At 38.5% G+C, this 17,586-nt stretch overlaps 1 protein-coding gene across 1 annotated transcript in view; it reads left to right on the forward strand.

Annotated features, from left to right (window-relative positions):
- RBKS (ribokinase) overlaps positions 1-17,586 on the forward strand; it is a 65,642-nt gene that overhangs the window by 24,393 nt on the left and 23,663 nt on the right. Inside the window, exons 4-6 of the mRNA XM_026046244.1 lie at positions 1,284-1,346; positions 7,983-8,147; positions 12,907-12,998. Coding sequence (XP_025902029.1) covers positions 1,284-1,346; positions 7,983-8,147; positions 12,907-12,998 — 320 coding nt within the window. The remainder of the gene's footprint in view (positions 1-1,283; positions 1,347-7,982; positions 8,148-12,906; positions 12,999-17,586) is intronic.

Genomic DNA, 17,586 nt, shown 5'->3' on the forward strand with positions numbered 1-17,586 from the left:
AAGGGTGAGCCTGTGTGGTTGATCTCACTGCTCTCCTAAACTTGATCCTAGTTCTGTCACATCCAGTCGCTGTTTTTTCCTACGTCTAATCATAATCTTAGCCAATCCCTGTTATTGCCAGTAAGGAAAACAGGTACAGGATGAAAAACCTTCCCATAATTCCAGGTCTATCCACTTCCCCTTCACCTCCTGGCTCATTTGCCTATGGTTTGTGTTCCATAACATACCACCTTATTTTATTTTTCCCCTATTCCCTAACATTGCGTTCTGTGGGAAGAGCATTGAAAGCACCAAAGGCAGAAGCTCACTGCCTTCAGACCTCGTTTGCAGGGCTAGCACATGATAAAATAAAATCTATAATTTCAAGGAGAATTCTGCTCTGCCCTGGTTAGATACTCTAACAAATCTGACTGTGCTATTCATTTTTTTATTGAGCTTTGTTCAAATTGGAGCAGATTTTTAATTTGGACACTAAAGGTATATCTTGGGGGAAAAAAAAGCCAACCCTTGCCCAGTATGAAGCTTATGGATCAAAATGTTAGAAGAACTTCTACTGCTTCTTAAAGAAAAGGTCATCAGAATTTATCTCAGCTGAAGCAGTAGATATTTCTTATATATCATTCTCAGCAAAAAATGATCTTCATTGACAGTTTTGTACTACAGTTCTGCCTAAATGAAAAATAGAATCATAGAATGTTTTGGACCATTGGTTAATATTTGAAAAATTTATTGACAATGAAAACAGCTCCGTATAGTAGTAAATATTGAACACTCTCTATAATAAACAGTGCTTCTGCCTCACTTATAAATAATTTATCTAAATAAATAATCCAAAGAGGAAACATACGACCTAACTACTACCGTCATAGCACATTTTAATATTCCTGCTGAAATGCAAATCTACAGAGAATTAAATGCTCTATTATTTTAATGTTTTACTTTTCTCCAGCCTTGAGTCTATTGTTTCTTTGGATAAAAGAAATACTTACATGTAGGAGTAGAATGCTTGAGAAAGCTATATAAATAACATGCCTTCTCTGAGGCAGAGCTGTAGCCAAATTAAAGAATGTTGGACTCGCATTTCTGTTTTGTGGGTGTAAATTAACACTTTTTGTTGTTGTTAGCTTCTCTGGCATTGTTGCACATGAAAGAGTAATTAGCATTTTTAAATTGCTGGAGGTTATGGGTTCATTTTAGATTTAATTCAATTAAAYTGAATCACATGCTATTGGCTGAAAGTAATGTATTGAACTAATGCATGCTCTAACTTTTCCCTTTCTTAGCATTTGTAGGTCAGACTACAGATGCTTCTACTGGAACTGCTTCAATAATTGTCAACAGTGAAGGTACATATTTCTGCTCTGAACTGTCTCTTGGTTCTGCCTCTTCAGCCATAAAAGAAACCTTTGCTTTGTCATTGTTAATTATGGATTTTTTTTTTTTACATCTTTCATCTTTTACATAACATTATTCAGACTCTGTTGCATTTCCTCTTATTACAGACAGTAAAGAGATGCAGAAAGAGATGTTAGCCATAGGTTAAGCAGAATAGAGCCCTTATGTTAGCAATAGGTTAAGCAGAATAGAGCCCTTATGTTAGCAATGAGATGGCTGTAATTCAATGAGCTAGTTGATCCACCTAGTTTTACATTCACCAGTACCCAGTCTATCAGAAGATTAAAGCTCTCCTTTTCCACCACAAGTTACCTAGCATTTCTGCTAGGAGGAAAATGTTTGCCTGCTGAGGAGGCACACTGGGTAAGTCATCATGTCCTGAATCAGGAAAAGGAATTGTCCTTAGCTTGAGTATTTGTGTTGTTCTTACAAGAGTACCAATGTTACAAGAGYACCAATGTTCTTTATCCAGTTCCATCTGCAGTAATGCACACTCAGTGAAGTGGCACATTTGCTTGCTCAGTGTTGATTTTCCGTGGCTGCTGCCTTTGCTCTTGAGAGGAATATAAAAAAAAGAGGACTTGTTTTCATACTGTTTTCAAAACTGCTAAATTATCCTCTTCTTAAAACATATTCTTTATCTTTTCCTCAAGCAAGTTATATCCWTATTTATAGAGCGCATAGGGTAAGTGCTTGTGTCTAGATTGAAATGTAAAGCTCAGGAACAATTATGTTTATGCAAACATAACAAATTAATTATGATTGAATTAGTTCACTTTTGGTTCAGCTGAGAATCTTCATTTCCACAGTTACTGTAGCTCAGCTGACACATCAGCTCGGTAAGTCCCTGTGACACTTGATGGTTTATCTGGACAATAGCTCAGGATGGGAAAGAGAACATTACTACACTCCAGGAACAAACCTAGAAAGGAACTGTGACTAGAGACAAGTCTGCACAGGAACGTTCAGGAAAATTAAACRAATTAGTTGGAGATCTCCGTTTAATTTTCTGTAGCTGAAATTAATCAAAACTTTGTATGACAGCTCTAGTTGAGAAATAAAGTAACTTTAATACACTGAATAAACTGGATGCCTGCCTGTCACATCCTCCTCCTTCTTGGTCAGCAAGTAAGTAAATTCAGCAGCTCTTGAGAACGCCTTTCTTATGCCATAGTCACACACAGTAACAACTTCGGCCATTGTAAGCAGGAGATGCAGAGATATTTCCAGTAGCACCTGTTGCCCAGGCCTCCCTCTTCTGCACAGGAGCCGTGTTGTGAGCTACGTTTGTGCTCTAGAATAGCTGAGTAAGAAACAGTCTTAGTTCTTCCTAGTCCACACGCGTGGACGGCTAAAATAAACTCAGTCTGAAACTAAATGGACAGAGGATGACCTGTTGAAATTAAAATATCGTGAGTTTGTCTGAAGGACAAGGAGCAAAGCYATTCTGAAGATCAAAAACTTTAATAAGCAATGGGAAATGGAAAATGGTTATCAAGAGGTTATCAGACAACTGCCTTACCTGTCGCTGTCAGTGTTTATGGTCTCTGACAGCCTTGCCATGCACATAGTGAAATGAAGCCTGCACCCTGTTTCTCTCAGAAACTGAAAAATCCTAGATTAAGCTATTTCATCTAAAACTGGCCTCCAATTTCATTTAAAATCTACAAGAGCAAACCTGGTCAGGACTATGCTGTAAAGTAAGCATATGCACAGAATTGGTAATGGTTCTGCTTGTTGCTTCTATCTAAAACCATCTGGCGCCTGAATTGAGTAAATTGCAATAAAATAGCGCTACTTATGTGCTTTGCTGTTGCAAGAGACACTATTTTTTTCCTTGTAGAAACCTGGCTGATTTGACCTAAACAGGTTTTACAGCACGTTTTAAAGGGCTTGCCTACACAGGCATGTTTTACCACAGGAGTTGTGCTGGCAAAGTCGAAGCACCACAACGTGCAGCACAGACGCTGGGGTAAAGCAGCTTCTGCTAGTTCAGATTATAGCTAGAACGGAAGCATTTGAAGGGGAGGGGGTTGTTTAGTGTTAAGATAACAAGAGACAAATAAAAAAMCATAGATATCATCTCTCTAATTTGCCAAGTTTTAATTGCTGTATTCTCATGCATCAAACCTGCAATTCATAGTGGTGAATTGGGAAAAATACCAGCTCCCATAAAATGAGTAAAATCACAGACAGAGGTGAGAGAGGTAAGAAATTATAGGGAGCAAACTATGATGGAGAAGTGAAGGCAGAGGAAAAGGTGGCTATGAGAGAGCAGAGTCGGGGAAGGCTCTGAAGTAAACTTYACCTCGCGTTACCTCTGCCTGTCTAGCCTGCACAGCTGCTGAATTTCTGGGAAGATTTATACAGATTACTGAATTGCACAGGTATAAGTCATCCATTATTTTAATTGGCAAAGTAATAGTCCTTTGAAAATGATCTGGTGCATTTGGTATTCCCAAAGCTGCATTATATTCTGTGACAATACAATGTATTTTCAATAAAAGTTAGAGAATTTGAATCACTGCTTTGAATGTAAAATGGTGGAAATACATTTCCGAGTGAAAAAGTGCAGCCCAAAGCAGCTTCAAAGCTTCCTTTTAAGCTGGGCTCAGAAGTCTGTGTTTTTCTGGAACTTCATATGCCTTCCAGCAGGTCTCCATTATGTGACTATTTCTTCAGATAGAGACAATTAAAAAAAAAATTAAACAAAAACTTCTTCACTTAAAATCATTACTGCCCTCCATAAGGTGACTAGCCGATACATATATCTGCTTTTCTGAACACATCTGAACACCACATGCATCTGCCCATCTTTGAGGGGCATCATTCTACTTTGAACCCCATTTTTTTTCTCTTTCCCCTTTCAGCCTTCCTACCAATATCTCTCTCCCTTGCCGCAGCTTTATCTAATGATGTGTTGTTTTTGGTGTTATTGGGTAGAAAGAACTCTATAAAATGACGTGTTTTGTGCTTTTACATAAACGCATGTTGCAAAAAGAAACTTTTTTTTCTGAATAATTTTTTCCATAATTACCTGTGAGGTTTTCTTTTTTGCAGCTTTGCGTGTACGTGGTGCAGACTGTTGACAGAGCCATTATGCTGGCCTGACTCAACTGGTGGTTTTGAACCAGTCCAGCAACTTCCATGTTCAAAAATTCAGTTAAGGGACGACAGAGATTGGCAGCTCATGATTAACATGCATTGAGAGAACAGATTTGGGGCTCTTGGTTATTATAACTTGGAGCTTTAGCTCACCTGAGATAACCCTCACTTGCAACAGGCATTATGCTAACTTGAAGGTTAAATTATTAACCATTTCATGAACACTACTAGACATTTTTTTTCAGTGAATGTACCATCAATATGAAAGCATTAATGGTGTCAAAGCTTTCAAAATACATATTTAGATAGGCTAAACAAACAAGGCAAGCATATTCAAAGTACATGTGCCAGCTTGACTGAGTGATCCTTTCCACAGCATCAAGCTTTGCTTTGTTAACCTTCAGGGTTATGAAAAATTATTACCTGAATACATATAGGATTTTTAGATATTGGCATTCATCATGAACTTTAATATTTTGTGTACGAGGCTGTTCAGTGCTTGTGCCAAGCAATTGCCTRGAATTTGTGATACCATGACACACCCCAAACTTGCCCTCGTGTTCCTGACCTGTGTGACTTGGCAGTCATGGCTTTCTGGTAAGATTCTTTTAGGGTCAAAGATATCATCATTTTTTTTTCTATGGGTTATTATGCAGAAGCTCTGCAGCTATTGTTATAATTGTGTGTTTGAGGTATTGAATTCTATGCACTACTGATGGCTTTTAGGTTTTAAAAAGTAAAGCAAAGATTATTGTGTCGTGATGTTTACTGGTGTGCCTTTGATTCATCCACTGGCATCTCTCATCTGGTGACATCTATAARAATGTCTTATCCATCTTTCTTAGAAGTGACACTAACAGGTTTAGAAGCCTAATTGAGAACAGAATTTACATATTCAGCATTCAAGCTGTTTTAGATGAACCCATCCCCATCTGGTGTGAGCTTTCATACGTTTATCAACTTCATTTAGCTGTTCTAGCTTATACCAGCTGTGAACGTGGCCCTTAAAATTTTAGCTGATGTCTGCAAAACTTCCTATTGTATAGGTGCACCTAACAAAACAAAGTGAAGATATTTTGCCATAACTAGCACATTAGATTCATTTTCCTCATTCTTGGTCTGGGAAAGATTTTCTCTCAGTTGACAGGTTTCAGAATCAAGTGKGTCCTTTAAAGCTTCATATCTGGTGAATAGATGGACACCTCCAGACAACAGTTTATCACCCCCTCAAACAGATATATAAGATGAAAAAAAATCTGATAGTACCTGTTTCTCTCAATTGACTGTTGAGTAACCTAGAAAGCTAATTTCTAGAAATTAATTTTCCTAAAAATCTGTAGGATACAGACTCTTTTGAAAACTAGTTGATGTGGGGCAGGATGAATCCCATCCCTGTTTGCCAGCTGTTTTTCACTCTGTTGTTCCTGATGCTGAGTTCCCATCTGACAAAATAATTGCCCTCAGCAGCAGGGCTGCCAGCAATACAAAATCCTGGCATTAGCTGTGAGTACTTTGGGTCAGATTCTGCTTTCCTGCATGCTGATATAAATTTGTGGTGACTGTTGTCATTCACAGTTAGCGTGTCATACGCAGCTAAGAACAGAATGTGGCTTTTTCTGAACATTTTGGGTCAAGTCAGGCTGGACTGTTCTGCAGCAGGACTAATGGGTTTCCRTGGCAGGTTCATTTGGTTTGAAAGTGGACTGTGAATCTCTGACCTTTGTAGTTAGAAAGACAATCTTCTGCCCGTGATCCACTGCAGCACTGTTTACTTTGAATTTGCACATATAGGTTTAAGCAAAGAGCCTTCCTTAGTGCCTTGGGCCATTAACTCTAAAGCATAATAATAATATACATGTCAGTACAGCTAAATAGTTCAGCAAGATAACACAGCAAGACATGTAAATAGAGTCCAGGCAGAAAATATTTTTTTTTCCATCAATTTCTCAAGTTTTATTGCTGGACCTATCAGTTTAAGGGATATATGGTTGGGAAAATAGGTGCAATTTGGCCAGGATTCAGATAACTTTACAGTACTTAGTTGTTGCAGAAGGTTTTTTCTTTTCTTTTCTTTTCTTTTTTCTTTTTTAATCCAAGATGCCCATCATTGTCTGTTGAAAAGCAGGGCGTTGGCCTTAAATGCTGAGGTTTAGCTTTTCAAATGCAGCTGTTCTGTACCAAACCATTGACAGCAGAATTGCTTTGGAAAGCTCGGGCCCCTCCCTCTGAGATCATTATATTATTCTTTCCATTGTCCTGCTTTCTTTTCAGAACATATTTAGGGAGACCAGCTTTGCACGTTGCTTATTCAAAGGGCTTTGAAGTCTCTTCAAGAAAAATAATGTATTTGAAAACATAAATATTTATTTACAGAGTACTTCAATTCATTACAGAATTGGTAGTCTCTGATGATTGGCAGTCCTTAAGGAATCTTCAGCGGGGGCGGCTTGAGACTGTAAATCAAGGAACAACTGACTTATTGAATTTAATACCTTAGTGATTAATAATAAATTTTAATTTGTAGGCACCCATGCCTGAAGGTTTCTAAGGTGTTGTAACAAAGATTAAAAAAAGAAAAAAGAAAGAAACAAAGAAACAGCAATAAAAGAAGGAAACTTGCATGTCTGAAGAAAGGCAAAAGAATATTTGGAACCTACATAGATGAATCTCTTCGCTTAGCTGTAAAACAAACTACTGGAATGAAAAGGATCTTAGAAATACTCAGATAGGACCATGCTTGTGCTGTATAGTATGTCTTCGTTTTGAAATTTTCATTGACCAGTTTTAAGTTCAGTAGAATCTGTCACCCTCCTTCTTTACCTGTTTCTGATAAGGCTCGTCTTAGACACAGTCATTAGCTTTATTTTTCTTGTTGGCAAGCTGATTTCTGGCTTTCATGATGGTTAGGGGCTCTGACATGACTTGTCTTAGGTATAAGGAGCAAGCCTGCTTCTCTTAAATTTAATAGATATACATAATTTTCATAGTTCTGTTTTATATTCTCTCTTTTCAGCTGATAGGAAAATGAAAATTCTGATTGCATTTTGGGCATGTGAAATCAGCAATCACAGTAATTCACTTCTGTCAGGAAAACATGAGTGTCAGGCGAAATGTATGTCCCGCATCTCCTCTGTGATCAGTGTAGTGCCTCAGCAGGGTTAAGTGAAAACACCAAAATATGACTGTGGAGAACCCAAGTGTGAGTTATCCTGAAGGCATATGTACTGCACTGGAGGTAAAACACAGCACTCATTAATCCTTTAATCTTTTTTACTATCTTCTGAAATATTTGGGTATTTGAAATGCCAAAATGCCAGAAGTGCAGAATTCTTTTGGTGGTTTTGGGTTTTTTTTTTTTATATATATATATATATATATAAAAATTGAAGTCCTCATCTGAAAGATACTAGAGAAAAGCAAGGAATTGTTTTACTTACTTCACTGGAAAAGGTTGACGTACAATCACTGTGTCTTCTTTTTAGGACAGAATGTTATTGTCATAGTCCCAGGAGCCAATCTGCTTCTGAACTGTGAAGACCTGAAGAGGGCTGCTGATGTCATCTGTAAAGCTAAGGTGGTTGTTTGCCAGCTGGAAATAACTCCTGCTGTGTCTCTCGAAGCTCTGAAAATGGCACGTGCCAGTGGAGGTAATTTAACATAAGCCATTCAGTGTCCCTTATTTGTGATCCGTAAAAATACTCTTTGTTTTGCTTTCTGTAACAAAGATCCTGTGGTCTTGTGATCCTGATTTCTTTAACACTAGTTGTATTCACAGATGAAACCATAGCAAAGAAATGCATGCTGAATTGCAAAAATTGAATTCAGTTTTAAYGTTGTGCAATCATTACCTTGAATGAAATCAGTCCATATAATATCCTTATAAATATCCTTATGATCTCCCCATGCATGTGTCGTGCTGCTCATTTTGTCACATTGGACTAAATTCAGGATTATGTCTTTACATCAGGAACTATGGGCTTGACCCTGTTCTTTTTTTCCGTTGCGGAATAAGTGTAATGAATTCAAACCAGTAAAGCCAGTAAACCAAACTTTTAAGTTGGTATACTTAAAGTTTTAAAAAATAAGTCTTTGGCTGTCCAGAGAGGTTGTGGAGTCTCCTTTTCCGGAGATCTTCAAATCCCGCTTGGACGCAGCCCTGTGCCCTGTGCTCTAGGTGACCCTGCGTGAGCAGGGGGGGTTAGACTAGATGATCTCTGGAGGTCCTTAAGCATTAAGCAACCTTAAGCATTCTATGATTCTATGGTCTCTTTAGTCAGAATTCCCACGGTGTGACTTGGTGTGCTGCCATCAAATAGGTGCAGTCATGATCTGTGCAACTGTTTGTCATCGTTGCTGCACTTCTACCTGGAAGCCAGCTCTGCTGCAGCGTAGCTGTGCACTGTAGCTGCACAGTGTAGCTGTGCACTGCTGTGCCCCCGGGTAACAACCCACCTTTTGCTCGAGTCACACGGGACTTCATCACTGCCGTGGCACTGGGTTGGGCAAACACCTGTGATGGCTTTGGTTCATCAAGCCCAACTAGCACAGCGCTGGAGCAATAGGAAGTAAATAGCTCGGCAAGGGAGGCATCTTTGTGAGGTGAAGAACACGTTGTTGGCCTCTATCCAGAAGATAAGGCCAGGAGGGGACAGCTCACAGTGCGGTCCGTCAGGGATGGAGCTGGGATCAGACCAGCTGGTTCTTCGCAGCCAGGCCCAGGCTTGTCCCAGTCCACGGTGGCACCTGGGGGCTGTTGCCTTTTGGTCCTGCTCCTGCACCAGGGCCTGTTGTGCACCTGTGGTGATCCCTAGGGCTGAGCCAACAAATTCCAGGGTAGAATCTTTTCCACATATTTAATGCAAATTTAAGCAGCTATTTGTGCAAGCCTGGGAGAGAGCAGCTATGAGCTGTGGTAGCAATAGTCATATACAACAAAAACAGAATTATGTGCATGGGGAAAGTTATTTTGACCTCTGTTTGAAATGCCAAAGCTGGGTTCATGCAAATACAAATAAAAATTTAAAACTTCAGGTAATGAGGAAATGCCCGGGATGCTTCAAGTGGGCAGGGGAGGAGGAGAAGGAAGCTTACTGTATTTTCTCATTTTACTGTGTGAAAATGGATGAAAGTGTTCTTAGTCTCATGGTTAATGGAATAATATTGAGTCAAAAAATTGTGAATTATGTTGTTGCTACTTTTTSTAGCCTTTTTATGCTGGCAAGATGTCAGCCAGCTACAGAAGAAAAAATATGGWTTTTTTTTTAAGTAAAAATTTTAAAAGTCCAAACCTGGACTTTTAAACCAAAAAGTCCATAACACTGAAGAGACATGCAAGCTTTCAGGAACTGTAGACAGCGCAAGGTACTGACAAGACCCTGTAGCATTTGTGGGACAGTTACAGTTCTGCACTCTCAGCCTGTGGTCGTCGTGCAACTCTCCTACCAGGAAAGGTTTGGTTGTTTCTGCTTTAGAACAACAGGCTGCACATGTTTAAATGCCACATGCAGTCAAATCTAAGTAAATGGCTCAGACTGTAGCTGTAAAATTTATCCTTAGCCAAATGTAAAAGGCAGTTTCTCTTGGTTTAGTCTGCAGTACCCTCATGTATAATGCAGCATTATATGTTGGGAAGAGCTACTAGACTATTTTTGTTTAGCAAATGCACACTCAGATGCCTCAAACCTCTGTTTCAAGTGTTGTTTCTTGGTCTTCTCCGCTCTTATTAGAAGAAATAAAAAATAAGATGGAGAAAGAATGTGGACAGGCAGGCAAGAGCCCGTGTCTCTTCAGCAAACACCACTYGGGTCTGTGAGGTGGAGAAGGACAGCGCTTGTTTTGACATCCTTTCATTGTGGCACTGATTATTAGAGATCTTGTGGCAGTCTTCAGGAGAAAGAAGGAAGAAAGGGTCGTGAATAATTACATGAAGTGGGTATAAATTGCAGTGGAAATCTGACTGGAAAGTTCCAGGGTTTTCTTGTTGGCCACATACTTTGAATCCGCTGCTGCTTCTAAGAGGGGGACCGGTTCATTGATGGGCAAAGGGTTATTATGTATTAAAGTCTGTAAAGCATTTTGGGGCTTCTGTAATGACAGACTCTATAAGACAGTCTAATAATGTCCAGCCTATTAATATTGTAGTGAAGAATGAAAGCATATCATAACCAAGACTGGAAGCAGTCTCAGTTACTAGCACTGCATGTCATTTTTTAATGGAAGATCTGTTTTTCAGATGCTTTAACTTGGGCTGCAGTTTTCCATACCAGCTGTTGGTGTGTGGTTAAATTATTTGAAAATTTCTGCCAAAACTCCTCAAGTATTGTGGCTACAGAAACAAGGCTATGGAAAAAATACTCCCCCATTTAAAGGATGTAGGCTGGAAACATTAAACTTGCTTAAAACTTGATAGCAAGGAAGATTTGTTTTAAAAACATGCCATTATAAGGGTGTGGAAAATTGCCTGATTTTAACTGTATTACATGCCTTGGGAAAAAAAATACCACCTTTCAAACAGACTTAATAAAGAATTTTTAGAGCTTCCTAGCTAACTTCCCTGGAGAGCGTGTCCACGCAGGGCAGTGTGCCAGCTGGGCAGCATGACTTTCAGCATAGCTCCTAAATCTGGGTTTAAGCAGCTTATTTCTCTTAAGCTGTTAACGATCTTGTGTAGGCCTGGGCAGTGCAGGGAGACGCTTGCTTGCTCTGAATGCAAAAGAGACAAAGCTGGTCTGGAGCGGTGGGAAGGAGAGAAGATTTCAGATGGGGAATGTGGCATGTGCTCTTCTTCGCAGCCCCAATGGGAATCTTCAGATTCCCAGTGCCCCTTCACTGCWCAACTGACATTAAATACGGGGGCAAATGGAAGAGCAGAGTCTCCCATGCCAGTTAGCAAGGTGTCTGTATTGCTAAAAACCCAGGCTGGAACAGGCTCAGAGCTGCTGCTGGCTCCTGTGTACGGCACTGCGATATTGCAGGCCAGAGTGGGTTTTCCAATAATGTACTGTTTGTTTTATCTAGGAAAGAACACTTAAAAATTTGTGCTGGGAAACTTTATTAGAATTGCAGCTCCAAAATAGGAAATGCAAGAGTTAAGCTTGCCTGTGAAACCTTAATTTGTCTCCTTTCTGCATATGTATTATGTTGCAGTCTTTAATTATATGATCACATGCTGTTTTTCAGTGGTATGTGATCATATAATTAAAGACTATATTATAATACATACTGTATTGTAATAATATAAGGGAACCAAATTAAGATTTCACTGGAAATCCTAAWTCTGGCATTTTTTGTACTGAGTGCTTTTATCACTTTAATAATAATATTTTTTATGAGACAGGTGGAGAGGCATGATAAAGTTGTACATTCATAGGCTAAAATTTTAAAGGAGGGTTAATCATAAAGGTCATCACCTAAACTTTTCTGTACTCGGATATCACAAGTCTTTGGGAGTCTCTGAGCATCTCTGGAGAATCAAGTGGGATGCAGAAGTGTTGAGGGTGCCTGAATATTACATGCTTAGGAACCTAACTATAGAATCAGGACTAAAATTCAGATGCCCAAATTGGAAGATTTGGCCACTTACTGTAAGGAATACTTCTAAGCCAAAAGAAGTGTGTTTCATATAGAAAAGATGGCCTTGTGGTTAAGGCACAAGTATTAATCATAAAATTGGCAAAGTGAGAAACCAAATCTGCAGACTTCCTGTGTGAAGAGTGACTAAGTCACCTAAACTATCCTCAAGACAAACCTTTTCTGCTGTTATACAGGKCCTTAGGCTAGGATTTCAAGTTAGGTTAACTAACATATTCTACCACGTGTTAAGGTTTAGCTCTGCCAGATAACATATTAAAAATATACAGTGCCTTGTCTACACTGTAGTTTTATGATGTGGCAGTTTGAAAATGTTAGGTAACACACTCAGAAGCACCTTTAAACTTTTGTCCAGACATGCCCTTCGTTACTCCATGCCTCTGTTTCTTACATATAGAATGCAGGTAAAAATACATATTCTAAGCAGAAAAAAATCTATAAATCAATTCCTGTAAAATTTATTATAATTCTCAAGAAAAACCCCATAAATTAATTGTCTAAAATCCATCATTGTCTAAATCTTTTTTTAATTAATTTATTGATTATTTTCTATTACTCCTCTGCCATATTCCTACATGACAGGTGATTGCACATTAATTTGAAAGGAACTTTAATAAACCTTTTATCATTTCTGTAAATTATGGACACAGAAAATGAGATACTTCTTTGTGTTAGTATGAAACATTGGAAGATGTGAATGCAATCAGAACTTGGAAGATACTAACCAGAACAAATTTTGATGTTCCAGATTATGCTTTATGAATCTGAAATACTAAAGATTTAGACTTTCCTTTTTTTTTTCCATTTCTTTTTCAGTAAAGACTTTATTTAATCCAGCTCCAGCCCTTGCTGACTTAGATCCACAGTTTTATACCCATTCCGATATCTTCTGCTGCAATGAAACTGAGGTAATGATCACACATCATGTCAGAGTCTTGCTCAGCAAAATTTCAGTGGGATTCAATTCTCAGCATGCAGACCAGGAAAACTCAGCCACACTCCTTTTATATGGGACCTCCGGAGGTGGCAATTTTCACCCGTGACATAACGAGCAAAGAGGAGTATTCTGAAACTCTGGATTGCACTTGAAATTGATAGCTTGTAAAGGGAAACTTATGTCCTGCCTTCTCCTTGCAAGCAGATGAGTAAAACAGATCCATAAAAGGACAAATCTAAAATGTTAGCAGTGAGTAGTGGTAAATATTAAAAGAAATCCTTCTCCTTTTGCTGTGGTCCCTTGAAATGTTCAGCAGGAATGTGCTAGCCACACACACGTTTCAAACTGGCTTGCCAGGGGGTGATAGTAGCTTCTTACACTCCTTCCTGTCAGGTCTACTAGAGTGAATATCCCTTTCTCTGTCCCTTCTACTGAATGTTTCCAGTTTGTTCTTTCTTTCCCTCTCCAATTCTAGTTTAGTATTGCTTCTAAAGCAAATATTTTTTGTCACAAGGGACAAATTAAGCTCTTGTCCCATAAGGCCTTTGTTTAAGTTTCCTATTTATTAGCGTTGAGCATGCTGTGTTCCTTCCCCTCACCCTCTCTTTATATAAACAGGAATGTGTGAGAAGTAACCTAGCGGACAGAAGCCATGCCCTGAACATAGTTCAAGTTATCTCCAACAAACATGCTTTCTGCAGTGCACAGGATAGGGAGGAGGGGAAGGAGCTAAGCAGGCTGCTGCTTAGTGTAGGATTTCTTGTAGGATGACATTGTCTGTCATTTGCCAACAAAAGTCCTTCAAGGCTCAGTTAGCCTCCTCTGAAATTTCTGTTGAAATCCATCACAGACCCTATCAGAAAACCCTCGTTCTTGAGTCTTCTGGCATTGCAGACACCCCAGTGCTTTCACAGACTGGCAAAGTAGCTGTTGCCTCCAAGGTGCCAGTGTAACTGGCAGCAACACCTTGGTGGTTCAGGCACTATCAGCCATCGAGAGTTCAATTCTATGTGATGRCAAGAACGATAAGGCAAAGTACTTATTCTTGTTCAAGAAGCTTGCAGGACACCCATATGGTGATTTCTTCATGCCTTCAGAAAACACTGTAGCCTGGACTGTGTCCTTGGATTGGGGTGATGGCACACGTTTCCCTCTGAGAACTCCCATAGTCTCCCACCAGTCTAGCAAATGTCATTTGCCATTTGCTTTTTTCATAATGTCACTGTTTACATTTCTTTTTCCCCCCTGAGGAAAATGATTCCCCATATGTTAAAAACAAAAACTTTGTTTTTTATTTCTTGTCTCTTCACRATTTTTCTCTCATTGCCCTTTGAAACACACATGTTAAAAGTTTTCCTTTGTTAGAGTTTATTGCTAGAGGACAATCTTTACAGAGAAGTTCCTTGAGAGCTTCTGAGCTTGCTGGAGCCAGGGTTTATTATTATTAACACCTTAAGGAGAAAAGAAAATGACTTCTATTCAGAGAACAAGAAATACAGGTGTCTAATTATAATAGATTCCTGCTCATTCATCCACCTTTCCTGCAGAGCTGAGGGCAGAGTTTGGAGATGGCAGCGATCCCTTTGTGCCCAGTCAGGTCAGGAAATGCACCCTCTAATGATGATGAGGCTCATTTCTTCTGATTTATGGATATGATAGAGGTTGGAAGTTCCTCCAACCATTTCATAGGAGTCCAGATCTAATTATGGGACTCCTATAAAATATTCTACCAACAAGAGTTGCACATAGATAGATTTCTTTTTAAACGTTAATCTTTTCATTTAATTTTTTGTGATAAAATCCATTTTCATCAACAGGAGTTCATCCCCTCCATGTGTCTGATATGTTATTGAATTATTTTGAGGGATCAACTATTGCCATTGTTCATTTTTTTTTCCTAAGAGGAAAAATGAAGTATTTGCCCCAAGTTTTCAAGTTTTTTTTTTTTTTTTTGCAATTGTTCTATATTCATGTGCCATCTGTTTTCTGTTTTCTTTCCTGACTTTCTTTAATTTCACATCACTGTTATGTAAGCAGTTGAGAAGTTTGATCTAAAGATGAATGTTTACGTAACCAAATAAAGGTCACTCATTACTTCTCTACATAGCACCTAAAAGCAACAAATCAATTTGGCAAATATTAAGGATAATAGTGATTTTTTTTCAAAATATTTAAATATTATTCATTCAATCAACCCCAGCTATATTTTCTCCATCTTCTTAAATGAGGAAGTCGCAAACCCTTTGGTAAACCAGAATATATACTGGGAAAATATCTTCATATATATGCAGGTGTGGAGAGAGACAGAGAGAGAGAGAGAGAGAGAGAGAGAGAGAGAGAGTGTTTTTTTTTTCTTTTTTACTGCCTTTCTCTTAGTGTTTGCTAAGAAACAGTTTGCTATCCAAAACTGGAACTGGGTAAGATGAACCTTTGCTCTGAGCCACTGTGGTCATTCTTACTTTATGGCTTTATTATTTTTATGCTCTCCGGCCAAACCTATTCAATAGGCTGCCTATAACTGGTGTTCTGAGATTCTCTGTTCCAGCTTCGTTCTCCTTCCTATTTGTTATTGCTAAGTTTTGAATAACTTCCTTCTAGCTAAACYCTTTATGTTCCAGCCATACTCCTTTTGGGAGGACTTTTGTTCTCCCAAGAAAACAAATAGTTTATGGTTTATCTTTACTTTAGCTAGTTCTTAGTAAATCTCAGGTTTAAACACTTAACTCTTGAGAGCTATTTAGTTGAACTCTTTCTAAAACATTCCTTGTTTAGGTTTCTTATTCTTTTAAACTTACAAGCATCATCATGTGGTTGTGCCAAAATGTCTTTATCTTAGTTGTTCCTCCCCAAATACCTTTAAATGCTGAACTCCTGTGATTTGTGGATATCACGTGAATGGTCTGTTTGTAACAGCAGACTGTGATAGCTGTAGAAGGGAAACTTAGATGTTTAGATTAAGACATTTCCTAGGCCAGTTGGAACGTTTGTATTGTTTAAGATGATAAAAAAGGGGCTCTCCCTTGTGATTAGCTCTCCCTTGTGATTATTACTGAGTCAGAAATTTCTATTGGCTTCCATGCAGGTCCACAGTTTTGGTCTGTGATGCCTTTATCACAGAAGGAAGGCTTAAAAGTGACAGTTACAGTTTCAGACAGCCATGGGGTGTCAAGTCCCAAGTATATATCAAATGTTACTTTAACATACATTAAATGCATCAGGTTTTAATGAAATCACATGCAGTATCTGGTATAACAGCACAGCTTGTTCTTATGGATTTATGTGTTAGGGAGAAGCAAACACAATTATACTATCAGTGAGTTATCTACCATTAGTTTGTCTCGAAGGCTCTTCACAAGCTGTTCTTTTCAGTMTTGCTTGTTTCAATAATATTTTTTTTTATGTCTGACATTACTTTCTTTTTATGTGGTTCAYGAACAAAAAAGCTCTGAACAAATCTTGTAAGGTTATCAGTTCTTTCTTTGCTTACCCCGTAGTTCAGTTTTATCTTTYCCCAGAAAGATCAAGCTTGTTGAGACTAGTTTGTTAATTCCCAGATGCAGCACAGCCTAATCCCTGAGGTTTGTGCAGGAATGTGCTAGCTCTCCATTCCCTTAATTCTTCTAATGAAAAATAAATGTATCAAATGTCATCTTAGCAAAAACCAATGATTATTCTTTTCAGTTGTCTGTAAATGCAGAAAAGGAGACAGCCCCATACGAGATGAGTTCTTCAGGATACTCATCAGATTTTTTTTTTTCCCACACATATGTGTGATTCCTTACTGTAGTTTGGCTCCTAAGCACGACCACGACATGGATGCAGCTCCTGTGTTGTTGCTGCTGTTTAGTGTGTGGTGTGCCTGCACTTACGCAGCCCTGCAGGTTTGGAAGCACCATATATTGCACATCAGTGATTTGAACTGGGTCTGAAGTGTTTTGCAGAGCAGCTGCCTCTCTGGTCAGGAAGTTCTGAAGAGCCCTGTAGGAGAAGGAAAGACCCAGAATGGCTGCAGCAAACGATTTCATATGTCAGGCTGTTTTGAATGCAACCCTTAGAACTGCTTTCTCCTGATATAAAATGAGTATCAGGCAAATTTATTTTAATACTAGCAGACTACTGTGAGTTTTCAATGGCAGAAAGCACTGTATCCAAATAAAAATTTTTTACTGATTTTGTTAAGTAATATCGCCAGGTGGATAGAAATAGTAAAGAAAATGAGATACTCTCTCATTGTTTCCTTTTACGTATTTGTGTCTATTACAACAAGCWAAATCATTTTTGGAATAAATATTAATTATGGAAAGTCTTATTAGCATACCCAATAACCAGCAACAGTACTGACATTTACAAGATTCAGAGAATACTGTGATTATAAAATTGCATCTGGACTCTTGGATGGATATTTAACATGTTGCATATTAATATAGAGAGGTTAATAAGAGGGATAGACTTTCTTAAGAAAAAAAAAGATTTATCTACTATACAAATCAACAAAAGGTCCYTTAGAATTTAAAATATTGCAGAGCATCTCATGAATTGGCGTTTTTTTTGTTTTGTAT

The sequence above is a fragment of the Nothoprocta perdicaria genome, unplaced genomic scaffold, assembly GCF_003342845.1.
Source record: "Nothoprocta perdicaria isolate Ctin4 unplaced genomic scaffold, notPer1 scaffold_43, whole genome shotgun sequence".
Taxonomy (NCBI): Eukaryota; Metazoa; Chordata; class Aves; order Tinamiformes; family Tinamidae; genus Nothoprocta; species Nothoprocta perdicaria.